The sequence below is a fragment of the Camarhynchus parvulus genome, chromosome 13 (assembly GCF_901933205.1).
Source record: "Camarhynchus parvulus chromosome 13, STF_HiC, whole genome shotgun sequence".
Taxonomy (NCBI): domain Eukaryota; kingdom Metazoa; phylum Chordata; class Aves; order Passeriformes; family Thraupidae; genus Camarhynchus; species Camarhynchus parvulus.
Genome location: NC_044583.1, coordinates 15,427,163 through 15,453,832, shown reverse-complemented (window position 1 = coordinate 15,453,832; position 26,670 = coordinate 15,427,163). Strand labels below are relative to the sequence as shown.

At 50.9% G+C, this 26,670-nt stretch overlaps 1 protein-coding gene across 1 annotated transcript; it reads left to right on the top strand.

Moving 5' to 3' along the window:
• Positions 1-5,252: 5,252 nt before the first annotated feature.
• MSX2 (msh homeobox 2) lies at positions 5,253-10,938 on the top strand. Its single transcript, XM_030957695.1, has 2 exons — positions 5,253-5,670; positions 8,951-10,938. The coding sequence occupies exons 1-2, from the start codon at positions 5,307-5,309 to the stop codon at positions 9,373-9,375; spliced, it is 789 nt and encodes a 262-aa protein (XP_030813555.1). The 5' UTR covers positions 5,253-5,306; the 3' UTR covers positions 9,376-10,938.
• Positions 10,939-26,670: the final 15,732 nt, after the last annotated feature.

Genomic DNA, 26,670 nt, shown 5'->3' with positions numbered 1-26,670 from the left:
CGGCCGAGATGAATCACGTTGGTTTATTCATCGCCCAGACAGGCAGGGAGGTGTGTGCGATTATTGGGAATCCCTGCAACAAGTTCGATGGAAACCGTTTGCAAATAGACAGACAGAGTCCGGGGGAGGAGGGGGGGAAAAAAAACAACCCAGTTTTAAGGACATGGATCGTACTTTTTCCCTTTCTCTGCCTCGGAAAAAAATAAATAAAATAAATAAATAAATAAATAAATAAATAAATTAATTAATTAAAATGTCAGCCCTGACGTTCTCCCTCTCTGGGGAGTCTCGGGGGTTTGTCCCTCTGCCCTCGGGGTGTGTGGGACGGGGCGGGACGGTGGCACCGGGGCCAAGCCCTAAAGAATTTTGCCCCCATCTTTTCCAGTGGTGGATTTGGGGGGGTCCTGCGGCGGCTCCAGCAGGTGCCCGGGGGTTCTCTCGGCTGGGCCCGATCCTGCCCTTTGGGGGAAGCGGTTTTGGGGTGCTCCTGGCCTCCAGGACACAGCGGGACCCTCCGGGGTCCGGGCTCGCAGGGCAGCCCCAAAATCCCGCGCTTCTTATCAGCCAGGGGCCGTGCATCACCTCCGAAATCCCCATCTCCAAGGGTCCTCTTGACCGCGAGTTCTCTGCGTGTAAATTTAGCCTCTCTACCAGCGCTTTCCTCCCTCGAACCTTCCCCTTGTGTTTATTTAAAAAGTCATTACCTTGGGGAGAAAAAAAAATTGTTTTCAATCCTTAAGGGCAAAACTGTTAATTGCTTTGAGCAGGGAGACATCTGATCTCTCCCAGCTATCCCCTGCCTCTTGCCAAGCAGAACAAATATCTGCTGGTAAATCAAATACCTGCGCAGAGAGAGGCAGAGGAGCACAAACCCCGGGCGGGTGCGACAGGAGCCGCCGGCGTTGTGCAACCAGCGCTGTCCCAAGAAGGGGATGGCACCGGAGCGGTCACTGGGACATTGCCGGGTGACACAGGGGACAATTACAACGCGTGGTTGCACTCGGTGCGGCTCGGCTCCATCGCTCCCACCTTCCCCGAGCCCCGGGAGCCGGGACAGAGCTCCCGGTCCTGTGCGGGACGCGTCCCCCGGAGGATGCTCGGGAAGGGTCCCCGCGCACAGCGCTCGGAGCTGGCAAGAGCTGGCAGCCAAAAGGGTTTCGGGAGTCAGAGGTGGATCTAGATCGAGGCGTCGGGAACCAGCCCTGATCCCTCGGAAGCTCTGATGTTCAGCTCGCTTTAATTCCTCTCTAGCGTCTGGAGATAAACGCGTATTACTGTTAATGCAACGCCTCTCTCTTGGCTCCGGGTCTCATCTGGGGCAAGGCGATGAAACCATAATCTCCCAGCCTCTGACACATCAAACGTTCCCTCGGTGTACACCTCGTTTCGGGGCAAAACTTACACTCGCTGCACACTCTGATTCCATTTTCCTGCCTTTCTTTTTCCGCTCAAATCGGGAGCCTGATCTTCCTTCCCTGAAGGATGTCCACACGCCAGCCCTGCGGCGGGTCGTTAAAAAAAAACGAACCAAAAACCCCCTTCCTGTCTCTAGAAAACGGATTATTAACCAAATCGATCATAAAAGGAGAGGAAATGCTCGTGAGGTTTTCCCTCCCGGAGAATAAACTCTGTCCCCGCTGCCCACGGGCGTTTTGTCCTCTCGAGGTGTCTGTGAGGGACAGGGGCCGGTGCTTTGCGGGGATGGGCACACGGGACATCGTTCGTGGAATGGTCCCAGTGAGTTCCCTCCTGTTTTACACCGATGAGGGCAGGGAGGGGGTCTCGGACAGCCCCTTCCCCAAATCCAGCATCCGCGGCTGTCCCAGCCCAATTCCGTGGCGGGGATGCTGCTCCCGGCTCGATGGATCCAGGAGCGAGGATGCTGCGGCACTGCCCGCCCGACACCTCCCTCCGCCTCCAGGCTGGGAAAAGCGAGGCGGGGGTGGGCTCAGGGGCAGCCTGGAGCCCGGGGGAGGCAGAGGGGGAGGCGGAGGCGGAGCTGGCCGGGACGGGCCGTGGCTGCCGCTGCCGCTGCTGCCGCTGCTGCTGGAGCCGGTCAAACTGCACAGCCACTTCCCCCAGGAGCTTCCCTTTCATCTCCCCGCTCCTGGCGCCTGCAAAACAGCCTCAGTTTGTCTGCAGCCTCTCTCTTCCCCCTGCGCTCCCTCCCTCCCCGCCCCGCTCCAGCTGAGAGCCCCAGGAGCCCAGAGCCCGCCCCGGCTCTCGGGGCTGATGCTGCGGGAGAGCGGGGGAGAGGCCACGGGGGGCTGGCGGCTTTCTGGGCATCCCTGGGACCCGACTGTGCCCTGTGAAAACGAGGGGCTCCCCCCGAACTGTCCCGGTCCCCCTTTGTGTCCCGTCCCGTGCCTGGGGTCCCAGCGGGGACACAAAGGGGGAGCCCGGAGCGGGGGAAAGCCCCCGGACTCCCGTGGTTTCCTCGGGATGGGAGAATTCCCTGCTAGGCTGAGGCTGGGCGGCCGCTCTGGGATCCTGGATAGGGGACAAAGCTTTAATTCCTTGAAATTTCTCTCTCCGAACTCCGTTTCTGCGAGGTTTTCGTGCGGACATTCGGTACCGTGCGGGGCTTCAGCCTCTGATGTTTGACTGACAGCAGGAGGATGAAGGCGAGGAGGGGTGAGAGAGAAGAGAAATCTCTAGATTCAGCCTTTAGACAGAAAACGCTCCAATTTCGCGATGGACTGAGGCTGAAGAGGGAAAACACCATGAGCAAACCCTGCCGTGCTTTGCTATCCGAGGCGCCCCTGTGGCCCCCAAAATTCATCTAGACCAGGCTGGATGAGCCAGCCTGTGCTCACAGCACCGACAGCTCCTTGTCCCTCGGTTCCTTTTCCCTCCGGCCTCCCAAGGCATGGCAGCGCACAGGAGCCTCTCCAAGCCCACGGGGACGGAGCTTGCACAGCGGGGCTACAGCCTGGGGAGAGAACCCGCAGCCAAGGGACGTGCCCGGTGTCACCGCGACCCCGAGCTGCGGTTCTCCAGGCGCCCTTCCAGCGGGCATTGCCCGTGGGGGCGCGGTGCAATTATCTGCGGCGTTTTCAGCAGCCCCACAATGGCTTTCCACGGGCGCTGCATTGTCCCCGGCACACCGGCATTGTTCCTGCGTGCCCATCAATTCTCATTTACTTGTCACGGTGCAGGAAGCATGGAGAAGGGAAAGGAAGGGAAAGGAGGGGGGCAGAAGAGGGACAAACTCAACCCCCCTGCAGCAGCTGAGCTTTGCAAGGCCGGGGCTGCTGCCTCTGAGTGTTTCCCAGCAAAGAGATGGATTTTATGGGGAAGGAGAAGTGACAAACTGGGGGTAGCAAGGGTTGGAGAGGCATCAGTTTGTGGCGTTATTTTCATCCCTGGATGAGAATGAAAATATTTTCGGACCCCTCCGGATCGGGACTCTCTGCCGGCTGAGATGTTGCAGCCAGGCCGGCTGGAGTGAGGCAGAGGAAAGCATCAGCTTCTCTTGGCAGATCTTTAATCCTTAACCCATCGAGGTGTGCAGTAACACGGCCAGCGATCAGTAATGAGTGTGCAAACCCTGCTATTAGCGCCAGGGCTGATGAGTGGGGTTTTGTAACACGGCTTCTCGTACTCGTCCTCCCACGCTCCTTCCCACACGGCGATCCCGTGCCCCGCTCCCAATTTGCTCTCCCGGGCACCCGGCGCGATCTTATCAGGGCTGGGGCCGCTCGGTGCTCCGTGCTGAGCTGTGGGAAGGGATGAGCAGGGCCCTGAGGGGTCCGGAGCAGCCCTGGGCCCTGAAAAAGAGAGGTTTGTTTAATATATGTACAGAAAACAATAGGGATAAATCATTCTGGATCCTTTGAATCCCCTTGGCTTTGGGACAGAGCAGTGCCCGCAGCACAGGGAGCTCCCTGCACCCCATCCTCGAGATGGAAACTCGCGATTTGCTGGGCTGGGGACTTCCAAGACCTCTCCATGAGCTGGCAGGGAAATCAGGAGTTCACATCGAGCAAAGATGAGCTGGTTAAACCCTCCGTGTTTTATGGAAGGGATATATCCGAACGTTCGCGGTCAGAGCCCTGCAGCCGTGCAGGACCGAGCAGCTTCGAGCTGCCCCTGAACTCGGGGGTTTGGGGACAGGAGTTGCGCCTGTCGCCTTCTCAGTGGCTTTTAGTGGCTCTAAAAATGGCCCTCACTTATAAACTGTAACACCAAAACAGCTCCCAAACCCTGCGCGCCCTGGACGTTAAAAAACAAAAGAAAACAAAACCAACAAAAACAAACTAAACACCTGAGAAAGTTGCGGGCGCAGCATGAAATAACGCCCGGCGCAATATTAAAATAATTATGAAAAGAACAATATGTATTCGCTTTTATCCGCGCTGTAATTATAAAAGCTTTTTAAAGGACACTCTTTATTCATACCACTGGTAGGAAGTCAAAAAGTGAGAGAATCGCTTTCATAGTACTGGTTTGATATGACTTTTAATTAAGGGCTGCGTGCCCCTAATTTATTAAAGCTCATCTTTTCATCACGTGTATAATTGACGCTGAAGAAAAAAAAATAATAATTACAGATCTAACCTCTGCAGAGTGGTTTTGCCCGACTTGGGTCCTGCTGCCGTGGAAACGCAAACAAGGAAAAAAATAAATTGGATGAAAAAACAGCGGCGCGCGTTTCTCCAGGGGTCTGCATCCCCGGGTCTCCTTCATCCCGAATCCCGTCTCCTTCATCCCGAATCCCACATCCCGAATCCCGCATCCCGAATCCCGCATCCCCAGACCCCGCTCCTCCGGGAAAGGGACTCGTTTTTGGGGAGATGAAGGGAAGGGGCGGACAGACCCCGCTCGGGGAGGGTCGGGGGACGGGGGTGCCCCGGGATGAGCCGAGCCGGCGGCGAGGGGCGGGGAGGGGGGGGCAGAACCGCGTTCCTCTGAAGTTCCCTCTTCGCCTCATCATCAGCCTTAATTACCGCGGCGGGTTTTTAATTTTTTTTTCCCCTGGCTTTGCTGTGATTACAGCCCTGCACGGCTCCTCGGCGGGCCGCCCGTGTCATTAACCCCGTGTCATTAATTGGGACCGGGAACGGGGGGGCGGCCCGGGAACTCCCCGCGAGCGGCGCCGGCTGGGCCCGCCCCCCTCCTCGCGCTCAGCCAATGGGAGCCGGCCGTGCGCTACGTCACTGGGCACGGCGGGCGCTGATTGGGCGTTGGGGCGGCTCCCCCGCTCGGGCAAGGAGGACAGCGGCGGGGAGCCCCAGAGGGGGAAAAGGGGGGCGGCCGGGCCCGCTCGCCGCACTCGCCGGGCAGCGCCAGCTCCGCGCACCGCCATGGCTTCCCCGCACAAGGCCAAGGACGTCTTCTCCTCGGACGAGGAGGGCGCGGCGGCCGGCGCCGAGGAGCACCACAAAGTGAAGGTGTCGAGCCTGCCGTTCAGCGTGGAAGCGCTCATGTCCGACAAGAAGCCGCCGCCCCCCAAGGAGCCGCCGCTGCCCGCGGCCGGCGGCAGCGCCGACGGGGCGGCCGTGGGCACCTCCAGGAACCTGCTGCTGGCGGGCCACGGCTCCCGCGACGCGCACAGCCCGCCCGGGGCGCTTACAAAAACCTTCGACACCGCCTCGGTCAAGTCGGAGAACTCTGAGGACGGCTCGTCCTGGATCCCTCAGGAGGCCGGCAGATATTCCCCGCCGCCAAGTGAGTGCTCCGGGGGCGGGCGGGATGCGCTGGAGCGCGGAGATGCGTGCACGTAGATCTGTATTTTATATCCTGTGTTCCCATGCAAGGGCTCCAGGCCCGGCTGGATGGGGCCCTGAGCAAGCCGGTCTAAGGGAAGGTGTCGCTGCCGATGGAAGGAGGTGGCTTTGAGGTCCTTTCCCACCTAAAATATTCCTCGAATCCACTATGCTTTTATAGGAGTGTCATATTCCCATATGTTACCTGTATGTTACATATTTATTATTATATATTGATATTATTATGTATTTATAGAGTTAAACGTTTCCATACATCATTACACGGATGTATATGAACACAGACCGCTTTCAAAGCCTTAGAAAGATCAGAAATCACCAGGGACCAGCTCCTGTCCCGACTCGCGGCCCCCTGGCAGCCGCTTTGTCCATTTATCTTATCCCGTTGCGACAACGCTGCCATTTCTCCCATCCGCGGTGCGCTGCGACCTCTCAAACTCGGGAATTGTCCCTTCCAGCCTTGAGCTGTCCCTCCATCCCTGGCTCCGGAGCCTGTCCAAGTTTCCCGAGCTGCTCCCGACCCCTTTGTCCCTCCCGATCCCTCCCGACGCCGTCCCCGCCTTAGGGACGCTCGGTGCGGAGGTGACAGATCACAGCTGAAACCCCCCCAGCAGCCCGAGCCGCCTTTCGCTTTCGGGGCCGTACCTTATAAAATAAACGGGAGGGAAAAAATGTTGCTTTTTAGGAATTAAAAGCCCCCGAACATCCTTCGGAGAAGGGGAAGGAGCATCCCGGCCGTGCCTCGCGGTGCCCGCACACCTGTACAGGGTTTATCCGCTCTGCTCCGCGCATCCCAAACTTTCCTGGTGGAAATTAAATACTCTGCTTTATTTAAGTTAGAGACTTTACAGGCGTGAACTGTCTCGCGGAATTTACTCCTCAGTCTAATATTGCGAGAGGAAAGTTTAGTGTTGTTACAGCTTTCCTTATTTTTTTTAACAATAATTTCGATTTGGCTTTCATCTACTTCCTTTCTTTTATGATAACCCCGAATTAATTTGATTTCTATTGTGCTGGGAGAGGGCAGGAGGAAGGCATTCCCTGTGTAGCTCCAGTTTTTAATTTTCACATACCCTCAAATGTGCTGGAAAAAACTTGGAAAAAAATGTGTGCTCCTACTTGGAGTCCTTCTCTAAATCTGCCCAAAACCTCACACTTAGACATGACCTAATAATCTCCCTCTATATTTTTTTTTCCCTTCGAAATTCCTCTTCTTTCTCTTTGAAAATTATTTGTTCTCCGGATCGGCGAAAGAATTTTGTGTAGGACTTCGGTAGCTGGGAGTTCCCATGACTTCAGAAGGATTTGGGGAGAAAACTGAGGATCAGGGAGGGGAAGATCCTTCGGCCTCGACCCTTTTCCTCATTTCCCAAAACCGCCTGTCCATGGAGAGTTTTGACATTAAAAACAGCCCTCGATTTATTATTATTAATATCAATATTACAGGTGGGATGAGCTGGGGGAAAAGGTGGAAAACTTCAAATTTTGAGGAACACGGAGAAGGAACCTTCTCCAAATTATGGGGGTTTTTTGTCCGATATTGGCCAGGAAAAGGAGGATAAAGAGAAAAAAAACAGTGAAACAAATCAGTTTGGGGACTGGCACGGGATAAACGCAATTCCGGGTCCCTGCTGTTCCCAGAGCCCGGCAGCCCCTCGGGGGCGGCGAGGGCAGGAGCCTGGGAACTGTATCCTGGAGGGAATATTCCCCGGGATTTCATGGAATATTCCCGAAAATTCATGGAATATTCCCGGGATTTCATGGAAAAGCACATTTCTGTTCCTGCACGGCCACAGCCAGGTCAGGCTCAGCCCAGGGCTGGGAGCAGGGAGCGCCACGGGCACCCCAACCCCTGTCCCAGTCCTGGGAGAGCTTCACTTTGGGAAGAGAAAGGAATTGGGTTTAAAACTAGTGTGGAACGGCGGGGTGAGAGGCAGGGAGCCAGGACCACTGTATTTTTAATTTAATGCAATTTTAGAAGTGGATCAGCTGTCACGGTGAGCACCTGAATTATTAAAATGCCCTGGTAGGATCATGGGCCAGTATTTGAAAAGTTGTTTCCTAGAAGAGCTTATTTTTTTGTTTTCAGTATTTCAGTATTTTGCATTCTAGAGGAAGAGCAATAAGACAAGTTTAACTTTTTCTGCTGCGTTTTCTCCCTCCCCTTTCTGAACTTTAGAACAATTCCCTCGTGGGATTTTTTAAATTGCGTGATACGTGCTTAAACAACTTCTTAGTCTGGCTTATTTTAAAAAAAATAAAAGAGAAAAGGCGAAAGGAGTACAGAAAACCCAAAGTGCAAATACTGATAAGTGCTTGAAGCAGACACCACCCCAGTGTGAACCAAATTCAGCAGCTTGGGTGTCACTGCTGTGTCCAGCCAGGGTGACTTGTCCTGTGCCTCGGGAGTGAGCAAATCACAGCCAAATTGCCGAGCTTTTGAAGTCAGCCGCCTGCTTTTTAGTTATTCTTTAGATTGCAAAATTATTAGTGAAGTGCTAAATTCATCTAAAGGCAAGTCAGCTCTCTGCCATCCCGGGAGCATTGCCTAACCTGGCTGGGCTTTAAGGCAGGCACAATAGGTGGTGGATTTTCTGGCTTTGATTGGCTACAAAATGCTGAAGTTTTGTCTGCGTTTTGGTTTATTTTTTATTGGCAAATGTTATAACAGCTGAATGTTGAATTAAAGGAGCGCTGCTTTCTTTTTTGAGCTTGTGGGTTTTTATACTGGTTGATAATGAGAAAACACACACTGAAAATAAAAATTAATAAGCAGAGGAAAAAGCTTGATTTGAAAGAAAAAAATAGCAAGGAAGAAGAATGTCCAGTTAGCAAAACCACAAAAACTGTCAGAGCTTCTTCAGCTGTCACTTGTTGTGCTTGGTGGGGAAATCCTGGAGCAGGGCTGGGCTCTCTCTTGCCCCACTATCCTTTTGGGAATCTCTTGCTTTTGTGGTGTTTGTGCTTTCCTGGAGCTGTGCAGCAGCCCAGGCTCTTGGTTTGTGTGCTCTAGACCCCTGTGAAGTGACCTGTGAATTCTCTGTGTCCTTTGAAATCGCTGAGGCAAAATTTCCCTTCCATCAGCTGAAGTGCTGTGAGTTTAGGTTCAATCAGGAAAAGATTTCCAGATCCCTTTGCCAAAGGATGCTGTGTTTAGAGGGGGACACCCAGCAGAGCCCCGGGGTGTCCCTGCTGCTGTGCTAACCCCTCTCCCTTCCTTGCAGGACACCTGAGCCCCACTGCCTGCACCCTGAGGAAGCACAAGACCAACAGGAAGCCCCGAACCCCGTTCACCACCTCGCAGCTGCTGGCTCTGGAGCGCAAGTTCCGCCAGAAGCAGTACCTGTCCATTGCCGAGAGGGCCGAGTTCTCCAGCTCCCTCAACCTCACAGAGACCCAGGTCAAAATCTGGTTCCAGAATCGGAGGGCCAAGGCCAAGAGACTGCAGGAGGCCGAGCTGGAGAAGCTCAAAATGGCAGCCAAGCCCATGTTGCCCTCGGGGTTCAGCCTCCCTTTCCCCATCAACTCCCCCATCCAGGCTGCCTCCCTGTATGGCACATCCTACCCTTTTCACAGACCTGTGCTTCCCATCCCGCCTGTTGGACTCTACGCCACTCCCGTTGGATACAGCATGTACCACTTATCCTAAGAAGATCCGACAGACAAAGCCTCAGACAGACAGACAGACAGACTTCCTGGTGGATCCTGTCCAGCTCTGAGAAGGCAGAACCCCAACCAGTACTGGCCATTCCTTGTGCACGCTTCTATCTGGCATCCTGAGCTGTTCTGGGAGTTTGCTACGGGTTGGGCGTCTCCTGAGAGTGCTCTGAGCACTCTGCTCCTCAAAGCAAAAAAAAAACAAAACAAAAAAAGCATAAAAATCAACAAAAAATTATTTGTGAGTAAATGTAGGGGTTTTATCCAGTGCAAGTAAAACTAGGTTAAAAAAGAGTGGGTGAAAAAGCAAATTTATTATACGGAGGCAGAAATTCCCTGACACCTTCCTGGCGGGGCCCAATGGGTTTAAAATGAGAGGGGTGAGTACCCTTGAGCCATGCTCTAAGTTACCATCACTTCACCTGGGGGCAGGAGGGAGGGAAATAAAAAGGTCTAATGGAAGTTTTGTTGTTTGGTTGTTTTTTTGAAGACAGCAGAGCCCGTAGCTAGAGACGTGTAAATAGAAACTAGAGCCGGTAGAGTCTCAGTGAAGTTCAGAGCCAGCAAATTCCTGCATTTCTGGGGGGAGGGAAAAGTTTTGCATCCCAAACCTCGCGAGATGAGCAGCAGGGCCCCTAAATGTAGAGCCCAGCTTTGCCCAGCGTGGCTCCTGTAATGCCTTTCTGTATATAAATAGCTTCAGTCTTTGTAAAGCACTGGCAGGGGAGGTGAAGAGCAAGGGAGGGTTCTTAGGCAGGCTGGTTTTTATCTCTTCCTATTGGCATGCTTAGAAATTTTTGGCTGCAGCCAGGTAACCTTGGCTCTGCAAAGCTCTTGGAAAAGCTGGAGAGAGGGGAGAAAGACGTGGGTTGTTCCCAGAAAGGATTGTTGAATCATTCTGGGGGATGTTGTGGGGTTTTTATTATTTGTGTCTGCCACAGCCTGTGTTAAAGAGAAGAACCCCGTGAGTTTTCTTCCATTCTGAGGATGCCAATAGAAGTGACCCGTGCTTTAAGCCCTTCTAAAGAGAGATCCAGGTGTCACCATCAGCCCCATGAGCAGGACAGTGAGGTGATAGAGACTGTGTGACCTGCCTGTCCCCTGTGGGAGCTCTGGCAGCGGCTTCCCCAGGCTTCTCCTTGTAACTCTTGTATTATTTGTATTACTCTTGCTAAACTTTATGAGGAAGTTACTCCCAAGGCTGTGGAGCACTGAAGTCAGAGCTTCCCCTGGATTTATTTTCTTAGCATGCTGTTGTGGAGGAAAAAAATGAAACAAAAAAAAAAAAAAGAGAAAAAATCAGAAAAAAAAAGGAAATTAAAAAAAAAAAGCCACGAGGTTTTGCTGGTTTTGGTTTGTTTTGACCCAGGCATTGATGCTGCCTGGGACCCACTATAGATGAACTTCCTCTCTCCCTTCCCCTCACCCCCGATCTCCCATTATAGGAGAATCCCTTTGAAAGGGATGCCTTGTACAATTTTATATATTTTATTGAAGATTTATTATTTCTTATCTCTTATTTCGAATTAAATTAAAAAAGAAAAAACATGTTTAATCGCGTGTGGGTCTGTTAGTGCTTGGAGTCCTTTGAAAGGTGCCTTCTCTGTGTGTGTGTGTTTTGCACCGCTGGGTCAAGTTCAAAGGAATGTTTGGGTTGCCTTTATGATTATTTCCCCTTTCTCAATCTGATTTAAAGCCAAATTTGCAGCGCATGAAGGTGAAATGCAAGTCAACATTTCGGAGTCAAAAGCCAAAGCTTTTATGAGGTTTCCTTGTTTTTAACGACCTCTTTTAGGCGCCTCTGTTCTTTACAGCGCCGTGCTCCGCTGATGTTTCCATCACTCTCAGCTCGTGTGCCTTTCCCTGTCCTTGGGGCTCTCCCCTCGACTCCACCTCAGCTCTGTGCTTTAGGGGGAGATGGGTCTCGACTCCTGAAGGATTTTGGGGGGAATTTGGGACAGACAAAACCTAGTGGGGCCCTGCCGTGCTCCAGCTGCATTTCAGGGCACCAGGGCGCTGTGCTGTCCCACGGTTTTGGGGCTTGGCTGGGAGAGCAGGTGCTGGACACCCTCCCCTGGCGAGGGGGGCTCGGATCAGAGGAGCCGAGGGGACCCGAGTGCCACGACATGGCAATGTCACAGGAGGGCTGTTGGATTAGGAGGGGACCCGGGGACAAACCGGGTGTGTTTTCCCCCTGCCCAGGTGTGTGTCCTCCTGCCCAGGCATCTTTGCCCCCTGATCAGGCATCTTTGCCCTTGACCAGGTGTTTTTACCCCCTAACCAGGTGTGTTTTCCTCCTGCCCAGGTGTTTTTGCCCCCTAACCTGGTGTGTTTCCCCCTGCCCAGGTTCTTTGCCCCCTGCCCAGGTGTGTTTGCCCCTCTGGCGCTTCCCCCGGGTGCGCTGTCCCCGCTCCGGCCGTGCGGCTCCCGCAGGAGCTCCGGGGATTGTCCCGTCCCGGCTGCCTCAGCATCCCCGGATCGCGATGGAAGGGCCGGGGAATGAGGCGCTGGCCAGGCGGGCTGTGGGGAGAGGCTGCGGAACTCGCCCTGCTCATCCCTCTCCCCACTCCCAGAAAAACCCCTGGGGACCCCCCCAACTTTATAAATACAGGGAAAAGCTGAGGGCAGAGCCCAGTCTCCACTTAGGCTCTTCAAATTAAAATTTACCGCCGCATAAAAATGGGGAAAAAAAGCCGCTTCTTTCCCCGATTCCCTTTTCCCGAAGCATCACCCCCCAAAACCCCGGGCAAGGCGAAGTCCCCCCGGCCCTGCCCTTTCCCGGCCGCCTGTCCCGAGTGCTCCCTTAGCCGGGCTGGGCTATAAATAAACCAGCGGGGTTTTTGAACCTTCGGTATAAATCAGCTGTGTCAGGGATTACAGCTAAATCTTTTTGCTGGAAATTCTTTGAGCGCGGGAGCTTTGCGTGTGTTATGCTAGATCCCTAAATGGATACAGATTTATTGCGGCACACAAGAGTGTTGAAGGAAAAGCTTCCAAATCTCGGTTACAACCTCAGCTCTGGGAAAGGCAGGAGGGATCCGTGACACCTTCTCGGAGCCTGCGGATGGCATGACAATTCACCCCTGCGCCCATTATTAACTTGTTCCAATTAAAGCCTTCAGAAAGGCCGAGTTAATTGAGTATTATATTTTATTAGGAGGGAGGTGTCAAGCTTTACTCATGAGACTTCATCATCGTCCTAATGGGAGCTGCCCCGCAGGCAGATCTGTAACTGAATAAATTACAGCGAGGCAGGGAAATCAGAATGCTATCATTAAAAGCGATGCACTTACTGAAATTCCTCCCCCACTTTCGCAAGAGGCTGGGGAGGTGTGGCTTTAATTAGTTATTTTAATGCAAAGTTAAATTGTTCCCAAAGTATTTTCTGACACAAAGCAGATGCGATGATTAGAAGTTGAGTGAGACTGAAAGGAGTTGGCACATGTTCCAGGTACATCTATATATTTTAAATTCCCAATAGAAAGTGAAAAATAATTAGAGCAATAAATAATAAACATTAAAAACAACGCGATAAATTATCCCGATCCTTAAAATCCGGACTTGCTGAGCGGCGGCTCAGGCCAGCCGGGCACACCTTCAGTCACCGGGGATGGATTTGTTGACATAAACATTTGGGATCGGGCTTTTCTCCCTCGCTCGGGCCAGGCGTTCATTACCCAAAGCCACGGGCGCTCCGAGCCTGCATTTCATGTTGTCACGTCGCCTTGTCAAAGCCCGGAATTCCTGCGTTTTATGGCGAACGAGCAACACTGGGCTGGCTGCAGCGGCGTGCCCGGGACAGTGGGGAATTCTCTCTGCTGCGGGCACCCAGAGACCCCCGAGCCACGGGATGGGGCTGGGAATGGGGATGGAGATGGGGATGGGGATGGAAATGGGGGTGAGGATGAGGATGGGGATGAGGATGGGGATGGGGACAAGGAGAAGGAGGAGGATGAGGATGAGGATGGGGCCGGGGATGCTCCCGGCACCTGCCCCTCGGACCCACCCGGGGCTCAGGTCCCCTCCAGGCCGGGCAGAGCCCCGCAGCAGCAGCAGCAGCATCATCCCGGCTCCCAGCCCTGTCCCGAGCCCTTGCTTCCATCGCCCCGGGGGTTCACACGCACCCCCAAATCTCTGGAGCGTGCAAGGGGATTTTGCACATCCCCACGCTGCCCGTGCCTCTCACACGAGTGCCCCAATGTCCCCTCCGCGCACACCTGAGGCTCTGCGGGGTTTTGGGGTGAGGGCTGGACGTGCAGTGCAGGAGGAGGAGAGCCCACGGAGGGGATGGATGAGGAAGAACGACCAGAAAGCGCCAAACTCTGGGGCCCTGCGCCTTCGGAAGGGACTCCAGGGCACGCAAGGAGCCGGAGGGTCCGCGGTGGATCCACTCCCACCCCTCTCGGGGCAGCTCCGGGAGACAAGTGAGCATTTTGCTTTCTCTAAAGTATATTTCCCCTCTCTATTTTAGTTTACTATCCCCAAACACTAATGGATGTCTTTGTTAAAAAAAAAAAATTAAAATCATTAAAAGCACACACACACACACACACAAACACAAAAAGAAAAAAAATCTCCCCAAAGAAGCAACACCCAGCATTCCGGCAGTGTGACCGTGTTCCTCCCGTTCCTATGCTCGCTGCCAGCCACGGAGACTCCGAAATGCCTTTTCCGGGGGTCACTTTCAGAAATTAACCTACTTTCGGCAGCGCCCACATTCTTGGCGTAGGAAGCCTCTCTCGCAAAATAAAAACAAAGAGGTTATTCCAATCTCTTTTTTTTTCTTTTCTCTTTTTCCATTCCGGAGCAGAAGGGGCATATTTTTCCAGTGAAAAGCATGAGGGATCTCAGGGAAACTGCTCAGCTCATCCCAGCGCTGCGAACCCCAGGAGGAGCCGCTCCACGGTTCACGCTCATTTTCGCTGCCGCGGGGAAAGGCAGAGGAGAAATTTGGGGTCTTTTGTTGTTGTTGTTGTTGTTGTTGAGCTTTTTTATTTTGGTTCGTGTTTGGCTCCCCGAGCCCCTCGCTGACCGTTTCCCACCTCAATCCACGAGGCTTTTGGCGGGTGCTGCCCGCAGCTCCCAACCGGTTGCACGCAAGGAATAAAAAGCTTTCCATCCATTATATTTCAGTCTTTTAACACCCGAGCAATTCTGTCCCTGCTGTTTTAGTGGAAAGACCGGTCTATAAAGCTGCAACTGCAGTATATTTTAAAATGCTACCATTTTTAAAGGGGGTTGGAATAATTCTGCTTTGCTTGGGAAGAAAAAGTCTCGAGCAATGTATGCGCGATTAAGGTTTTATAACACTGTTCAAGGAAATTAAAAACATTCTGTGATGTTCTTGCAGCAAAGGCAGGTCTCTCTTTTTTTTTTGGCAAAATGTTTTGTATATGTATTTCTTAGATTGCTGTGTTTTGAATAAGCAAGAATCTCGTAAAGAGAAAAAAACCCCACGTTCCTTATAAGTATGCGCTGCCCGTTTTATTAAACTGATTATGCCAGCGTTCAACTCAAAAGTTTGTTTTAAGTAGGAATATTTTCCCAGACGTGTAATGGATTGCTTGAAAACAGAATTCTTTGCTTTTTAATGACCTGTAATGGCCAATTCATTTCGACTGCGCTTATCAAGGTGCTGTGTTAAATAACAAACCGGTTCTTGAAAACAAAAAAGTCATAATGAAAAATAAGCAGTCAGAATAATCTCCCATCTCCGAGCCAAAAAAATGCAATAAAATTAATTTAAGACTGTCAAAACATCAAAGCTGAGAAAAGTAGCTGCTAAAATAATGTCTCTTGATAAGGAAATAATAAAAACACACCAAAAAATGTCTACTCAATAAACTCTACTGGATTTGGGGGTCTGTGCTATATTTTATTTGGTGATGAAAGCACTTTGATGTCACTGTATTCCAAACAATTATTATTATAATTTTAAACAACCTGGTGTTTTCCATTACTAACGGCTTACGCTTTGAAGTTACACCTCATAATTTCTTAAATTAAATAAATCATTTTAAGTTTGCACTGGGAGCCTTTTAATAGCAGAGAAAGGAATATCATTATCTTATTGAGAGGCAATTGCAGTGGCTCCAGTTTGGCTGTAGCTGGGGGCAAAGTGGTGCACTATAACAGACATACTTTATTAGCCTCCCATAACTCTTGAAAGAACATTTTTATATTTTCTTTGATTCCCCCCCTCCCCCTCTTGTTTTAAAGCTGTCCCAACCTTTAATTACTGCCTAATATGAAAAGCATTATTTTTTAATGCTGTGTAATTTACCAGAGGCAATAGGCCAAGTTAACAATTGTTTATTAGGGTTGCTGTTTCACACAGGGCAAAGAATGCTGTTCCAAACCCAACTTTTCATGGGTGGTTGCACTAATTAATACAGTGTCTGAGGCTCCTAGGGGGTTTTTAATATTAAAGCCTATGGGGCGGAACGGTTTTTAGAAGTCCAGCTCCTGCTGACGTTCCTCCTCCCCTCCCCGGTGATTTCTGGGGCTTTCAAGGCTGTTTTGATCCGAGGCAAAACTCGGCAGCGGGAGGGGAGCGCCCTGGGAGCCGCCCCGGCCCCGCGGTGCCCGGCGGGGGTGGCACCCCCTGCCCCGAGCCCGGCCCGGGCCGCTTCCCCCGAGCTTCCCCCGAGATTCCCCCGGGCTTCCCGAGCTTCCCCCGGGATTCCCCCTGCCCTGGCTTTGATTTCTTTCCCCCTTCGCTGCCGTTCAGGCTCAGGCGGGCGCTGCCGGCGCGGGGGCTCCGGGAGCACCGAGGGACACCCGGGACTGGCACTGCAGGGACCCCCGGGATTGGCACTGCAGGGAGTGGCACGGTGGGATCCCCGGGATTGGCACTGCAGGGACCCCCGGGAGTGGCACGGCCGGGGTCCTCGGGATTGGCACGGTGGGACCCCCGGGGCTGGCATGGCCGGGACCCCTGGGATTGGCACGGCGGGGCTGGAGCGATCCCGCACCCCCTCGCCTGCTCCAGACTCGGGCAGGAAAACGCCCCGGGGACCGGGGGATGTGTGCCAGGGACATGTGTGCCAGGGACATGTGTGACAGGGATGTGGCACAAGGGGATGTGTGCCAGGGACATGTGTGACCCGGCGGTGCCGCTCCCGACAGCTCCGCACGGCCGATCCGTGAGCTCTCCCCGGAGCATCAGCGCTCGGGGGACCTCGGGGCATCCCTGTCCCCAGATCCCGCAGCGGGCACTGGGCTGCCCGCGGTGCCGGGGACGCTGCCGTGGCTGTCCCCGCGCTGGTCCCAGGGCAGCCACGGACATCCATCAGCTTGATCGATGGGGGTGACTCGCTCCTGTTCTCCCCGCCAGTTTATTTTCTTAAACTACCGGGCGAAAAGCGTAATGACGGAGCAGACAAACACCCTAACAAACAGACGACAGCTTTATGGATGGAGCCGCGCTCCGAGGGCTGAGCGCTGCTAAAATCCGAGCTCCGCCGCCTTCAGCCATCCTCGCTCCAGCTCGGGTCACTTCAGCCGCTTAAAACACAAAAACAAAAACGAAAACAAAACAAAATTTTAAAAAAATCCAGGCTCGGCTGAGTTTAGAGGAGGAGACACGTAGGGATTTATTTTATGGGCTGAGCAGGACTGTTCTCCCCGCTCCCTTCGCCGTTAGCTCAGCTCCTTTGCAAATCTAATCTGCTCGGCTCCTTTGCTATTTTTCATGTTGGACCCATGCGTTTCTCCTCTAAGCCTTTCTCCTTTTTGATGTAGCGAGTCAATTGAAGAATGTTGGTCTCGGTTATCAATCACCCAGCTGGGGCTTAAAGGGCTCGGGCTAATCAGATTTAATTGCTCATGTAGCGCCACTCCTGCCCTGGGCCACGACCGACTTGCTCAATTAAACCCCAAATACCTGCAATCAATAAATAAGGAATGACAACACGTTTAAGGGATTTATCCAGCAAAGGAATTGAGCTGGAAAGAGATTACAACAGAAAAAGGCCCTTTTATAATTAAACGTACACCTCTCACGGAGGGAAAAGCTATGTTTAAGGAAAGAAAAGAAAGGAAGAAAAAAGATAAAAAAAGAGATCTTGTTCCTTTTGCAAAGGAGTGATGCGGGCTCTGCCTTTCTCGAGGCCATTCCGATCACTTCTTCTCTTCTTTTTGGCCCAGGAAAATCCGGGATCTACATTGCCCGCCCTGTGTCCCCTCCCTCCCGGACGGACGGGTCCCCTCTTTTCCCATCCTTTCCCTCGGCTTTCCCTCAAATCCGCGTTTGCTGTTGAAATCCCCAGGCTAACGGAGTGAGGCATCATCGTTTCTGAACTGAAATGTTAATCCCGATATCCTGAAAAAAAAAAGAGAGAGAGAAAAAGGGAGGGAGAAGAGAAGATTTCCTTTTGCAGCCTCTTGTTCGGAACACGGTAGTAATTGGCCGAGATCAAATAACGCTGAACGAGCATAAATAATTGCTTTTGGCATATTTGCAACTCTCTTTTTTAAATTTTTTTTTTTAAGAACTTCTATGAGAGTGGGAGATGAAAAAAGAGTTTGCAATTAATACCAAAATATGTTACTTTAGCTCATCCAAGGATGCTTTTGTCCATGATTTCTGCACCAGCAGCTGCTGCCTTTGATTGGGGTTAGGTTGAGGAGTCGCTCCTGCAGCAGATCTGCTGACAGTGTTCGTGGAAAGAGCACCAAGGGAAAGGGGCACGGAGGGATGAGGAGCTGTGGCCAGCCTGGAGGGATCTGGGCACGGCGTCCTTGCTCTGAGCTCCTGCTGCACCCAGCGGATGCCCCAAAGATTTCGGGTTTTGGGGCCCTTGGTGTCTCAGAGCTCTCTGCACTCCTGGGGGAGCCAACCCCACCAAGCTGCAGGAGCCCAGCAGGGACCAGGGTGAGCTGGTGTTTCATTCCCCCAGTCCCAGGAGCCCAGAGGTGCAGCTGCAGCCTCTGCAGCACCCAACACAGCAGCTCTGGGCAGGATCTGAGCTGGGCCAGCAGCCCAGGGGGAATGGTCCCGCTGGGGAATTCTCCTCCCCCTGCACATCCCATGCACTGGGAGCTCAGCTCTGAGCTTGGCTGCAGCTGAACCTTCTGCTGGTGGCTCAGCAAAGCTCATCCCCTGCACTGGGGGCTGCTGGCAGGACACTGAGTCCCACTGGGATCCACTGGGATCCACTGGGATCCAGCCTGTCCCTGATGCAACAACGGGGCCACTCCAGAGCCACGTTTGGCGGCTGCTCTGTAAGAAAGTCTTGGTGAGAAGTGAAGGTAAAAATCTTCATAGAAGTCAAGGTGTTGATTAAAAAAACTCCTCAACTGTCAAGGGAGTATTTCTGTAAGGACTTGTGTTTGTTTGTTCCTTAGCTTGGTTTCCTAAGGAAGCCAGGATTATATGATCAAACTGTTACAGCCTTTTGAACTCCTGGGCCAACTGCAATCAAAATTGACAAGGGGGCAGAGGTCTCAGAAATAATCAGGTTGCTGTGATTTTCCTGAAAATAGACTGCTGGATAGCAGGGAGACAGATCCTGTTAAATCCCTGCCAAGGCTGTAACCAGAGCTCAGCTCTTAAGAAACACCAGAGAAGCTCAATGGGAGTGAGCAGGACACCCCAAATATCCAAACATCCCAGCAGCTTTCACCTTGGCTCCCAGACTAACAGCTCTGAGACACAAGGACCAAAAGTAACGTGGTTTGTGCTTGAGGGAATTCTTATTGGGTGCATTTATCATCTTTGCCACTTTCTGGATTTTCTCTCTGGCCTGGGGAGCTGCAGAGCAGCAGAGGGTGGATTTAGGCACTGGCAGAGTTTTTGGGGCACTTCCCATGCTGTGGGATGGCATCACCCACAGCAGCCACAGCAAAAACACCTCCCAGGGTCTTTGGAGGAAGCTGAGGCTGGGTCCTGGCCCAGGAGCTCAGGGGATGAGTGGTCCATGAGTCTGTACAACAGAGCTTGGCCCTCATTGCTGTCTCTGTTCTCTTTTCCTGAGTGGAAAGCCACATTGTATTTTTAACAATTTGATGCAAATCTTCTCAAGTAGTGAGGAGAAGAATAATGAAAGTCCTCCCAGGTTCTTTGATGAGTCTCAAATCAGGCTCTAGATTTTTTTTTAAGTAACTATATAGCTAAAGGAACAAATGAAACAGTTTTATTCAAACTCTGAACCTCGAGCTGATAGCTTTGCCTGGGACTCTCAGTCCAGATCTATTAATTCACATTTATCACAGCCAATATCCAGCTGGATGCTGCGTGGCACCCTCACTTCTGAGGCTGGGATGTGCTGCCACAATTCCATGCTCAGGCAGAGGATGCCAGTGGGCAGGGGGGTGGCACTGGGCAAACAGACCCTTCCCTGGGAGCCATTTGACTTCCTTAATCCAGAGAGAATCATCCTCCACTGCTCCAAGAGCAATGAGGCCTTCCCTGGCAAGCCCAGTGTGCAATGAGACATTTCCTCCCTGCTGATGCCAAGTCCAACTGGGCCAGTTTGGAATCAGCCACGTTGCCGGCTCAGGGCTGTGTCAGAATCTGAGCTGTCATTTATTAAAATAAATGGGTTTGTTGTCATTGAAAAGGCTCCCAACACAACAGATTTTGTGAGCTGGGCAAAACTTGGGTTTTACAGTGCCCTGGGGAGAGAGAGGTTTTTCATTCCACGTCATTGCACTGTTAACTCTGAAGCCTGAGGAAGGATTTCACCAGCCACAGGTGTTCAAGAGCTGAAGAATCTCATGGAATGGCACCTCCCTTTAGCACTGGGCACAAACAGAAGGGAAATTTAGGAAAAATAGAACAAGGGGAAACAAATCTGACTGGATTCCTTCCAGCTGCCTACATATATTCCAGTAATCCCTTCTGGCTGATCCTTTTTTTCCCAGATTGGACCATTTTCCTTAGTTTAAGGCTTTCTGCTCATCGAGGTGAATGGGGAAAGGGAAGGAGAAGGGGTGAAAGCTGGGAATGCCATGGAAATGTGTTGTAGGCAGGACTGGAATCATCTAAGAGCATTGCAAATGCAGAACATGGGATGAGAGAGATGGAAATGCCACATGGAGTTAGCCAAGGGCTGGCCCCACCAGGACATGCAGAAATTGGGGTGGTAACAACTTTGTGAAGGAGTAACAATGGCCAAAGGTCAAATTGCACAATGTGAAGGGGAGTCACCCATGAATTTGAACATTAAAATTCCCCTCAATTCCTGAACTAGCCAATTTATACCTAATTTCTGTCCTCCAGGGCACACAGATGAGAAATCCTGAACATATTACAGCAGTTTTGGTACATTCTAACATGAACATCACACAGGTTTGTGTGTGATTGTCACTGTTAGGTTGGATGTGACATACACACACGTGATTAGGGTTTAAGAAGAAAAAGGTTTTTATTTTGCACGTGATGATAAAAAGCATTATCAACTTGTTGCCCATTTCCCATAGCAACACCCAGATGAGAAATCCTGAACATATTACAGCAGTTTTGGTACATTCTAACGTGGACTTCACACAAGTTTGTGAGTGATGAGGAAGGGCTCAGTCCTCCCTCTCATTTCAATCCTAAACTGAAAACTGTGAGAGCACAATACCTGCAGAGTGCTGGGTTTATGTGCCATGTCCTCTGACTGAGAGATTTTGCATGTTTTAGGAGAGAAGAAACCATCCATAAAGCTGTTTCCCAATGAGATTTGGTCTGTCCAGAGCAGCCAGAACATGAAGAGCAGCTACTGGGAAGCTCCACATGCTGGTGTTGTCGTAAAGGAAAAAAATCTGCTTAGGAATCCCAATGCACTCTCTCGAAGGGGTGTAATTTAATTCTGGGAGCTGGAAGCACAGTTTTGCTCTGTAGGAGGACAGATCCCTGGAATCAAGTCAGGAGGAATGAGGTTCTGGTATTCCTCCAGGCTCTGGGGGTCTCACTGCTCAGCAGCCTGCCTGAGGGACCAGGAGGGTCTTTCCCATCTTGGGGACAACAGCAAGGTGGATCCAAATTCCCATGAGCTGCTCAAGCCCAGGACATAAAACCCATTCCCAGGCAGAGGCAGAAACACTGGATTCATTTCCAGTGTGCTCTTGTGTGGCAACCCAGGGAACTCCTCTGGCTGCCCTGGAGGACTCGAGCCCCTGCCTAGGGGGCTCAGAGACCCTGGCACAGAGCCCAAGACCCCTGTGCCTTTGATTTAGCCCTTGGAAAAAACAATTACCAACCTTTACATGAAGGGTTAGAAGCCACAAAAGTTTAAGTGGAATGATAGTGAATTTATCACAGGGTGAAACAGATTTTTGGGGGTTTTTGAGAATGGGGGTTCAGGGGCCAAGATGGAGGAACTGGGGCATGTTCAGCCTTTCTCCTTCTTCCTCTTGGCCTCCATTTTCTGCTGTGATGTTGGCACTTTTAGAGTGGTTTAGAGTAGAAGCTCAGTCTAACATAGGTGATAGGTATTGGGAAGTAATTGTAACTATTGTATACGTAGTTTTTAGTATAAAAGATAACACAGCCCCAGGGGCAGGCAGAGTGCCTGGACTGTCCTGCTGAGTGGACCTCGGCAGGGCAGGAGAAAGAATTTCATAGATAAGATACAATAAACAACCTTGAGACCGAGAAATTAAGAGTTCTGACTCCTTCTTTGAGTGCTGGGCTGGGAAAAGAGACTTTGTGACACACCTTGGGGTCACAGTGCACAACAGACCCCGAGACTCTTGGTCTCACCCTGCCCTCCCCTGTGCCCGGGGAGAGCCCAGGCTGGGGGGGATGGAGGGCAGGGAGGCGTTACAGCCTCCAGCCCTCTGCCCTGCCCAGCTCCCAAAATGTGGCAGGAAACGAGGAGTGGCTGTGCCTGAGCTGCTGCGGCTCACAGGCCAGCTCCTTGCTGCAGGCTGGGGAGAACACCAACATTCAGGTCAGCATTGCCTCCAGGAGGGAAAGCACCAAAGGGAGACTCCAGCTGTTCCTTTGGTGTTTTGAGAACAGATCTGTGTGTGTGTGTACATTTGCTTTGCTCTTTGTCAATTGAAATACACAAACCTTGAGAAATGCAAAGGGCTTTTCACCCATCCAGGTGATGCTGGTGCTGCTGAGCTTTTCTTCCTGCTGGCACGAGAGCATGGAGTCACTGGGAGGTGCTAAAATGGCACAGGATATCAAACATTCCTGATGTGGAATTCTCTGGACTGATGTGACTGTGCTTAATGGAAAAAGACAGAAGAAATTCTAGAAATGACCAGTGGATCACTGATTTCTCTGTTATTTCTCAGAGAGCATCCTCCCACCCCAAACAGAGCTCTTTTGGACTAGACTTTAAGGTATTATCAGCCAAGTGACAGAGACAGATACAGCAGAAAGGAAAGAATATCTTCTTTTTCCAGAAGGCAGCTCAAGCACAAAAAGATTAAAGAGTTCAGCCCAGTCCCATGGAAATCTCTGGCAGAGTCCCACCAGCTCAGTCCTTGCTGGGCTGAACCTTTTGATGGCCAAGCAGACACTCAGGACTCTCTCAGCATGCAAGTTCCTGCATTCTGCTGCACGTGAAGAAAACCTCATCTCTTTGCCCTCATTTACTGTCTGCAGACATTTAACAGCTGAAAAGCTGTTGTGAGCCCTCACATTAATTAGAGCTCATTGCTTTTGCTGTAATGTGCACCAGCATAACACCAAACCCTAATAATCCAAACAAAAACCAGTCTATGGCATAAAAGATAATCCCTCTCTGGTGTCTGAGGAGAACTATCAATGCAGCGGCTCAATCTGGTTCTGCCTGAAGTCAACAGCAAAGCTATTAATAATGGCAGGATCAAGTCAGTGCACTAATTTGCCAAATTCCCCATCATTAGTGTGAATTAATGAGATCCTACTGGAGCTGCCTGTTGGCTGTGGGTGAAACAGAACACGCCTGGCAGCACATCAGCAGCAGGGGGGAGGCTGGGGAGGAGCAGGAGCGCTTTGAGGGGCGGGAGATGAGCAAATGGAAGAGTCCTAATGCAGTCCAGATGGAAAAAATTGACCCTGACTTCACCAGGCAGGCAATGGCCATAGCCAAGCTGTTTCCCAGTGAGGAGGAAAACGAGAGAGGCTCAAGTAGCAGATGAGAAGTTAGCTCAGATAAAATAAGACAGCCATTCCCTTTGCCCCCCAAATGATCTTTTGCCCAAAACATGAAGAAAAATGTGTGTTTTCCTGCCCCTTCTGAAAGCTGTCCCGTGGTTTTCCTCCCCTTTCTTGCTTTAAAGCTCCCAGAGGCAGCAGTGCCAGTGCATGGAGTGGAAGGTTGTGCTCACTCTCACAGCCAGTCCCATCCAGAACTAAAATTATAACAAAAATCTCATGAAGAAAACAGCTCCGTGAGATTTACAGTGCCAAGAGGGTCATATAAAGCTTGGAAAAGCGTCCAAAGAGATGTCAAATGGAACTTAATTGAATTTGGCTGTCATCACTAAATAGGACACATCACTTTGAGCTTAATGGATCCTGCCAAGTCCAACAACAGATATTGTTGCTGTGTTCCTTGAGCTGGTGATGGGGGTTGAAGTGTCCATGAGTCACTGGGATTGCAGTTATTGCCTGAAAAGAATGTGCAGGGGGGAAAGGATGTTCTTGTCTGCCCCTGTGTCTGCTTTTGGTGCCATTGCACAGACAATGCCAGGCTAATGCTGCACTCTGATCCTTTAATGGCAGCAGCCCTGTAGAATTGGGGAAATTAGAATATTTGCTTTTTAAAAATCTGTTTGATTTGTGGTGGCCAAAGAGGCAAACGCAGCCAGGTCCCTTTGGGAAGCCTGAAATGAATGGCTGCAATGAAAGGCACAACAACAAACCTGGCTTGTTTCACTTGGTGGTGTGATGAGAGAGGTGCAGCGGCTTTGATAACACCCCTGTCCTGTTCAGGAGGGATTTTGGGAGCAGCTCTGAGCCGGGTGCTCATCACTGAGCAGTAAAACCCCAGGGGTTATTTTTGCAGCCTCTTCGGCCAGGAATTCTCTGTGCTTCAGGCTTTGGAGCAGAAATCCCCTCCTGAGCCAGGCCTTAGCCCAAACCAGCTCCCAGCAGGGTGGGAGCTGTGGGGTCCCTGGGCAGTGGGATGAACTCTGCAGCCCCCAAAGGCAGCTCAGCCCCTCCAGCAGCTCCCACATCAGCGAGCAAACGGGGAAACACTTTGGAATATTTCGTGATGGCAAAATACCAATAAAAAATGGACTGTCAGAATCCCCTCCTAACTAAATACTGACTGCCTGGGCTGTGCTCAGAGAGAGAAAACCTGCTTAAATATGATCCAGACCCACCAAATCTTGAAATACTCAGTGAATTCCCTTGAAAGTACCAGGGGCTGATCAGCCATGCCAAGGATAAGCAAACACACTCTTTTCCAGTTGTCCCACATTACAGACCATTAATTATCTCATAGTCAAACAGTGGAGCAGGATGAGATACCTAATTGGGAATCTCACCCATTACTTTAAGCATCTAATTTGTACATCTGTGCCTGTAGCCATCAGATGACCCTTGTTTGAATTGTTAGTCAAAATAAAACATGTTAATTTTATCAGGATTTTAAAAGGTGTCATTAAATGTCCTCTACTTAAAAGAAAAAAAAAAAAAAAAAAAAAGTCTCTGCAGGCGATGAGCTGCAGTCCCAGAGATAAGAAATGCTTCCCATACACAACCCCTTTACTTTGTAGTTCACTTCTAATGGGCAGTTTGGTGAAAGGTACTTTCCAACAGCATTTAAAGTGATCCATTCCAAAGATAAGTAAAGAGCAGCTGTTCATTAAAGCCAGCACTTCATGTGGTGCTGGAACGTGTATTTAACCAGGAAATGCTACTGTAGGCTCTCGGTGTTTGGGGTTTTTGTCCTTGTGATTCATCATCATTTACAGAAGTGGCTGAAAATTACAGGGCAACCACGAGAGCAGAGCAGGAGGTGCTTGGGGAAGTGAACACCCCGAGATCACTGAGAGTGTTTTCCACACAGCTCCTCTTTGCTTGCTGCTCCTTTTGATCCTTGTTTACAACACAAGCTCCTTTTCAGAGGGAACAAAGCTCCTGCAGTGATGTTATTGTGCAGCTCGTGTGCTGTAGCAGAATTACAAACTTTCTAGGAAGGGTTAAAGTCAGGGCCAAACACCCAAGTGTGAGCACACAGAGACCCACAGAAAGCCAGAACTCACCACTGCTTCTTCACACTCTGCAAGTGCCAGAGGGAATTCACACATGCAGAATTCTGCAGTCATTTCTTGGGCTTAGTCCCATTTTCATACTCATGGAAACTCTGCTCCTCTTGCCCTGAATGGGATGCTCAGATTCCTGATAGGACTTTTGGGGCAAATCAGTCAGGCTCTCTAGGCCAAGAAGGAGATGCTTCCTCGTGCCTCACAAAATCCAGCAAGTGTCAGTGTCCTCAGAGGTGATGTAACCTGTCTGGGGAGATGCTGTGAGGGAAAGGAAACATTTTTCAAGCTATTCCAATTTGAAATCTTGTCCTCCACGACAGCAAAGACCAATTTGTCCCGCAGGAGGAGCCAGGTTCTGTGCTCTGCACACGCTGCTCAGGCCCTTCAGGATGTGGGAATCACAGCCCTGTGGCAGAACCTTCATTTTGTGGCAAAATCCCCTCAGTGAGAGGTGCAGTAATGCTGTGGATACCCCAGCACAGGGCTGGGATTGTGCCTGTGCAGGTGGAGAAAAATGAGTGTGTGGGCTCCAAGTAGAAGCCAGGAAGGATCCCAAAACAGATACTCCACATTTCCTTCACTATTTCTTTCCCCTCCCAACACTAACAGCAGTTATCTGTGTTTCTGTGGATAGTCCAGTCCATTCCCTTCTCCTTCCCAAGGCACTGGGGGTGTCACATTCTGGGAGGTGCAAATATCGATTTGCCTGTGATAACTGTGGGTTTATTCCATGCCAGAACCCATAAGCCTGAGCTTTTGTTTAGAGCTTCAGTCAAACCTGGGCATTTTATAGAAAATTTATCATTTTGGAAACCTCCAATTTTCTTTTGGACTTAAACCAGACTAATTTCAAACCATATCATATTCATTTGAAGGATACCTTTGAGAAAGAAGTGGGGTTTGTCTTGCCTTATAAGCTTCCTTCTAAAATTTTCAACATTTTTGTTTCTTGACCTTGAAATTCCCTAAGAATCAAAGCACAACAACACCTTTCTGAGGACACTGCAGCATTTCCAATTCCCTGTGCAAGAGCGAATATGCAGAGACAGAATAAATACGGGAAGTCAGCGAGAGAAAACCAAAACAAGAAAAAAAATCAACCAAATTCTTATGGAACCTTTAAGAGGCGTTGGGTGCCAAT

Excerpts from the sequence above, each read along its gene's own strand:
- MSX2 (XM_030957695.1), top strand. The coding sequence starts at position 5,307 with ATGGCTTCCCCGCACAAGGCCAAGGACGTCTTCTCCTCGGACGAGGAG. Across the intron at positions 5,671-8,950 it reads CAGATATTCCCCGCCGCCAA|GACACCTGAGCCCCACTGCC; the intron begins GTGAGTGCTCCG and ends CCTTCCTTGCAG.